The sequence below is a fragment of the Ruditapes philippinarum genome, unplaced genomic scaffold, assembly GCF_026571515.1.
Source record: "Ruditapes philippinarum isolate M1 unplaced genomic scaffold, ASM2657151v2 ctg7244_1_1_1_1, whole genome shotgun sequence".
NCBI lineage: Eukaryota > Metazoa > Mollusca > Bivalvia > Venerida > Veneridae > Ruditapes > Ruditapes philippinarum.
Genome location: NW_026864667.1, coordinates 21,539 through 27,893, shown reverse-complemented (window position 1 = coordinate 27,893; position 6,355 = coordinate 21,539). Strand labels below are relative to the sequence as shown.

Below are 6,355 nucleotides of genomic sequence, written 5' to 3'. Positions count from 1 at the left end.
AACTTACAGGAACCAAAGATTCATAACTATACATACTGATAAATATTTCTATAAGATTAAGGTGTTCAATGTTCAAATACTTTAAAAGCTAAAGATGGACAAAAAATTGGTGATATTTAAGTAGGGGCATAAAAAAGTATTATGTTCATTTAATAGAATTTTATAGAATTCCTGATCTATCTAACAGTCAAGCTAAAAAAATTCACTTTCCCCATAAAATGCTCGCAAACTTTTTATTTTATTTTAAATGGCAAATCACCTTTATGATACTTTAATGTTTTTGCTTTTTTTGCTTCAGCAATAAATTTCTTTAAAGTCATGCGCTCTTTCTTCTCCACTTCCCCACAATGGTATGTCAACTTCCTTTTATATATTTCTATAATATTCTGTTCCTCACCTCTCAAAAAGTCAGCTCTGAACTTACAGGCTTTCATAGATTTTGTTATTCCGGAGCAAAATACTGAATGGTTAACAACTAACCACAAAGCAATTAAAACTACCCAGTTAAGGTCATCATCATCAAATAGTTTTCTTCATATGATTCAATTAATATGTCATTTACACTGTCGTAAAAGTGCAGTTGGATAGCCTTTTGCCTAATTACAATATTTGGATACAGCGGAATTTCTCCAGGATGCATTAAATTCTGGAGAAAGGAAAAGGTTATTGTCTGTGACAATATCTGATGAGTATCTTTTTCATGGAAATCTTTCTTCACTTCAGAATCACCAGGATTTGAATGAGATGGAGATAGTTCTGAACCTTCATCTAAACTGAGGCTACCAAACTTGACCAAACTTGATCCTGTAATTATAGCATCTACTGGTCCATGCCAAACTTCCGTGTTACCTGAAATTCAAATAACAAAACAGCTTATAAAATGTTTATAAATAAGCTACCTGTGCATTATAATATGATGTTAAATAGGCTGAAAATTATCCAAAATTAGACTTCAAAGCCCAATGGTCCTTAAATTGCCCTATTAAGTTTAAGTTAATGACACAAGATAAACAATATTAAACATATATATGAAGAAGTATTTGTCAACATATCTTTTACAAATTCACTTTTTATTCACATAAAATATGTAGTTAAAATATGTAGTTGTTACATTTTAGAAGCCTTGCAAATGCTACAATTAAGAATTATTAAGGTCAGAACTAGTGGAAAGGACTTACATTGTAGCATTAGCCTCAGGATGATAAAGTATGGGTATTAAGATCAACAAGGCAGAACAATATTTAAGAAACCAAATACATGTACTCACTAACTGTATTCACTGAGCAGCAAAATGCCAGGTGGCACCAGAAATTTAAGGGAAGTGGTGGATAAAGATAACTTAGTAAAGGACCACCTAAAGAACATTGCTTTGAAGTTTGGTCAAAATCTACCAAGTAGATACAGTCATCAGGTGATGTACCAGCTTTACTAGTGGAAGAAGACCTCAGGTGCCATATACATGTACAGCAGAGTTTTAAAAAATCAAGAGCTCAGCATGGCAGGACAATACACAATGTCATGTACACCTGAAAGCAACTTTGTTTGACTCAAACTAACTGCTATTTAAGTGTATTTCAACCTAAAGCATAGTGACTTTATAGTTCTGATATTTTCTTTCTACTAGCCTTATATATTTTAAACAATTGTCTGTATATGAAATGTATCCAGAAAAATATTATTTATCTAAAACAGTGCAACTTAAGCATGCTAGCCTAGGTGCCTTTTCCATCTATTTTGATAAGGCCCCTGGCATAAATTGCAAAAATTATTCAAAATTTATTCATTATTTTGGGAAATTTGAGAAGTTGAAAATCTTTCTTATTCATGACTTCCCAGTTTTTTAACATGTGCATAATCACATACGTAACCTGTCACTTCTTTTTATTAAATCAGTTTTTCAAAAGTTGAAACAGTTTTATATTGATGGGGTGCTGATGGGATATTTTTTAATTGGGGGAAAAAAAGAGGTTATTTTAGGTTTGGGATATTATTGGGCCTTATCTTGGCCCGGCAGATAGGGTGAAAATGCCCTGATGTCTAAACTATAACCCTGAGCTTAAAGTAGGACAGCTGCATAGTGGATTGAACACATCTTCTCATTGGGTCAATGGGTGTTAATGAGATCAATATTCTATCAAAGTATCATTAATATACTATTAAAACAGATCGAGAATTACAGAGTAGATAAAAGTTGCCAACAGTCAGACAGACAGATACAGTGGAGTATGTATATTGTCTTTATCAGATACATGTAAACATTTGATATGTTACATGAATATTATCAAGGGATCAAAAAGCGACAAATGACTGTTAAATTTTACTTGTCCATGTATGCTTATGATGATTGTCCTATATTTCATGCATGAGAGTAACTTAGTATGCTGCTGTGACCCTTAAACATACATTTATTTAGAATAAGAATGAAGAGCAAATCAAGCATAAAACTCAAAAATCCAATTCACTTATGCAAATGAAAAAAATAACAAACCTATAGAAGTTTCACCAAATATGCCAGTAAGATTTTCTGAACAGCATGGGCACTTTTCCCTCTGATTTGTTTTAGATTTATCAATAACATAGGCTGGGAATCGAAACCTTGTTACTTATCAGCTTTGATAGACAGTGGTGCATCAAAATTATTGATAGGTCTGCTTCTGTCCACTGGTGACCCTGCAAATATCTTGCTAAGTCTTGCCATTCAGTCCCTGAAACATATGTTACAATAAAGAAGCTACAAAATTTATAGCCTTTTTATAATTAATAGTCTCATTTAACTTCATGGTGAATGTCATAAATGAGCCAAGGTCAATTTGAGTCTGATATAGATGAAGGTTTTATCTTAAAGAATGTTGTGCCTTAATTAATATTATTTAAAGTTAATCCTTCCATTAATGACAAAGTTAGAGCCAGTTACAGCAAAAAAAGAAAATTTCAATAATTTGACTTAGGTCAAGTATGAGTGAAGGTCAAGGTCTGTCAGATTAACTTGAAGGTACTAAAAGATTGTTAAGTTCAAGTTTGAAAACAATTCACTCAAAAATAAATAAAAATTGTTATAGCCACTAGATAATATAGCAAAAATCAAGCAAAACATAATGAGGGTCAAGGTCATTTATAAATGATGATCAAGTTAAAGAGGTTATGATCAAGGTTAAAGTTTGCCTATTACAATGGGAACGCTGACATGACTGTAACAATATGTTTTCTTTCCTCCTTAAAAGTCAAGCTACATGTAAAAACAATCATCAAGTCCCAATTGAAATTATGTGTGGTTCTGGTTTTTGCACACAGCAAAATTGAGTAATGAATTTAATCCTATTAATGTTTTCTATTATTTGAATTGCATATTTTAAGGAAATCCTTTTGACATTATGGACAAGCATAATCTATAAAATGCCTAATAGGTGCATTTAGGAAATGCTACAGCCTAATATTCTTATAGCCTAAGTTCTTGGCATTGTAAGCTTTTAAATAGGACCATATGGTGAAGCTACGTCATGTACCTGCCAAATATTTATGCCAAACTTACATAAATTTTCAGGATCATGTAAATTGTAATCATTTATGAATAAAAGGAAAGTATCTTCACTAAAGTAGGACAAATGAATAGGGGGGTCAGTTTTGCCTTGTACAAATTTGGCATACTAGGTCAACTCGGCCCATATTTACATTTCTGGTCTGGTAATAATAAGATACATTTTTTCTATCTTTCTTTATCTTTTGTCTTTATTTTTATCAAACATTTAGGAAGGAACAACATAAAATGAGTATTTTATAATTCATAATGATTTTATTTGAGGAATGTTAGTCTTAAAAATGATGTTGCTTTCAAATAGTTTTACTTCAGAATCAGAATAGTGAGAATATATTATTTATACGCCAAGCTTATTGATAAATACACCCATAAAAACTTTCGGTATGAACTACGTAAATAACCGAGGTATATCGAGAGAAAAAATACAAGTTGTTACCCTTATCTTCAAGTAAAATTGATCTCTCCTATGCTAAAACAATACAAATTAAATCGTTTTTAAACTGCTAGTTTGTTTTAAATAAATGTCCGATTTTAAAATTTATCACACCAATGGAAAGCTTTGGATCTTCGCTTCATCATACTTCAACACATCTTTTCAATGACACCAATGTATTTACATTAACTCTTAAACATATTACCATATGTCATGTTATCCGTGTATTAGCAGTTAATTAAAGGCTAACACAAGCAAAAAAACGCATATCTGCTGTCAGTAGTTACTTGCCATGTATTACCTACCAGTGTGAATGTAGACAAACTGTTTTAAATGGCATTAAAGATTAAACAAAACCAATATTTTCTCAATAATAACAGCCACAAAATTAAAAACAAAAGATAGAAACTTTATGAGTAAACAGTTTTTTTTATATAATGAGCATTGTTTGCCTTGCCGAGTTGTTTACAGGTTTATGGGCCGAGTTGACCATCAACTGGGGCGAATCGGCAGTGGTACGAATCGTTATCAATCCAAACATATTTTTACCTTCTGCATAGTCTAACAGTTTTTTAATGCCATTCGTAATTCAATATTTTCTGGTTGAACTCCTGTTTGAAGAAACCAATCCAAGGTTTCTATCCCGAAACTGTAAATGCTAGAAAAGGGGAAAACGTCGACGCTGTTTACCGGTCGCAAAGTCTCACAGAAGGCGTCATCGAACGACTCAGATTCACATGCATTGCTATTTGATATCTTATTACAAATAAGCGCAAAACAGTTAAAATTCTTAATTTGTCCCAAAGCATTCAGTAATTTTAAATGTGTAAATTCAGAAACCGCAGGTGATCCCGCCATTATGTCTACTCACACTGATCTCCCCTTAATTCCACATGCTGATCAAGGGAAGTAACCGTGTTTATAACCCCCCCCCCCCCCCCCGGTAGACAGACGTTTCACTATTGAGACGGTTCACACCAAGACGGTTCACACCAAGACGTTTCACTCCCAAATGGGAGTGAAACGTCTTGAAGACATTTCACTCCCATTTTATACCAAAATTATTTTGATACTTTTGATATACTACAATAGACCTTAATTTTACTAATAAATGAAAGTTTGGTATGTCATTATTGTTAAAGTTTTATTTTTATTTTTTACTTGATTAGAGATGTCTTTGATCTGATATCTTTTCATATATTTATTCTTATTTAAGCCTCGGTCTCACTTACTCCCGGCAGAGCCCAGGACCATCCCGGTAAGTTACCGGGATGATCCGGGACGATCCGGGATGAAATTATTGTTGCGGTCACACTTACCCCGGCAGCTGACTACGGTAGTTCCCTACTAACCACCCAGGATGCGCTCCGGATCATCCAGGCAGAGCCCAGGTGAAGCTACGGTTCATGCCGGTGCTTCCCCGGTCGTTCCCGGATGACGCCGGAAGAGCCCCGGTTGACCCAGGCAGAGCCCCAGTCGATCCAGGCAGAGCCCCGGCAGAGCCCAGGACGATCCAGGCAGAGCCCCGGTAGAACCCCGGTGGATTGAAAACGCCCGAAAATGATAACTTTGATACATAATTTTTATTTAATATAATATCTATTGTTCCAGAATAGTAATTCATGATGATTTTCTGAAACATCCTTATGCCATACTGGATAGAAGGGAAATGCGAAGGCTTTTAATACAAACAAGTTCAATCATCGCAAATTGTCCTTATTCTTCTGAAATGATCCGGGCTTTGCCGGGGCTCTACCGGGGCTCTACCGGGATCAACCGTAGCTCTACCTTAATCCTCCGGGGCTCTGCCTGTAGTTACCGGAGCTCTGCCGGCATATACCGGGGCTCTACCGTAGCTCTACCGGCTATATCATACCCCGGATCATCCCCGGTTTGTGCCGGCAGAGCTACGGTGCTTTCCCGGTATAACCCCGGTCGTTCCCGGCAGAGCTAAGGATGAAGCCGGCAAAGCTATACCTTCCCGGATCATCCCGGACCACCCCGGTGATATTAAATATTTTATTCCATCCGGGGTCGAATGCCGGATGTTCCCGGATTATCCCGGATCATCCAGGACGTTGCCGGCAGAGTTACGGATGTACCCCGGTTGTTCCCGGTCGTACCCCGGTCGTTCCCGGATCACCCCGGACGTCTACCGGGGCTCTGCCTGGGCTCTGCCGGGATGTAAGTGAGACTGTAGCTTTAGGGAAGGATATCATATATGACCGGATATAATTGTATGAAAGTTGCAGTTCATTAAAGATTTTAATGATAATAATTTATAAGTGGTTATCTTTGCATTAATTAAGTATATTTTTATATCAATAAGTAAAAAAAAATCTGTAGATAATCTTACATAATATATTAAATATGATTATCTGATTAAA

At 35.4% G+C, this 6,355-nt stretch overlaps 1 protein-coding gene across 1 annotated transcript; it reads right to left on the bottom strand.

Moving 5' to 3' along the window:
• Positions 1-219: 219 nt before the first annotated feature.
• On the bottom strand, positions 220-4,826 carry LOC132726430 (uncharacterized). Its single transcript, XM_060711746.1, has 3 exons — positions 4,676-4,826; positions 2,489-2,602; positions 220-849 (listed from the first exon to the last, which is right to left on the bottom strand). The coding sequence occupies exons 1-3, from the start codon at positions 4,824-4,826 to the stop codon at positions 497-499; spliced, it is 618 nt and encodes a 205-aa protein (XP_060567729.1). The 3' UTR covers positions 220-496.
• Between the last annotated feature and the right edge of the window lie 1,529 nt (positions 4,827-6,355).

What these genes read in the sequence shown, in the direction of transcription:
- LOC132726430 (XM_060711746.1), bottom strand. Translation starts at nt 4,826, where the DNA reads ATGGCGGGATCACCTGCGGTTTCTGAATTTACACATTTAAAATTACTG. An exon ending in GTCGTTCGATGACGCCTTCT is followed by an intron (nt 2,603 to 4,675) that starts GTGAGACTTTGC and finishes AAAGCTGATAAG; the next exon opens with TAACAAGGTTTCGATTCCCA. An exon ending in ATTTGGTGAAACTTCTATAG is followed by an intron (nt 850 to 2,488) that starts GTTTGTTATTTT and finishes TTTGAATTTCAG; the next exon opens with GTAACACGGAAGTTTGGCAT.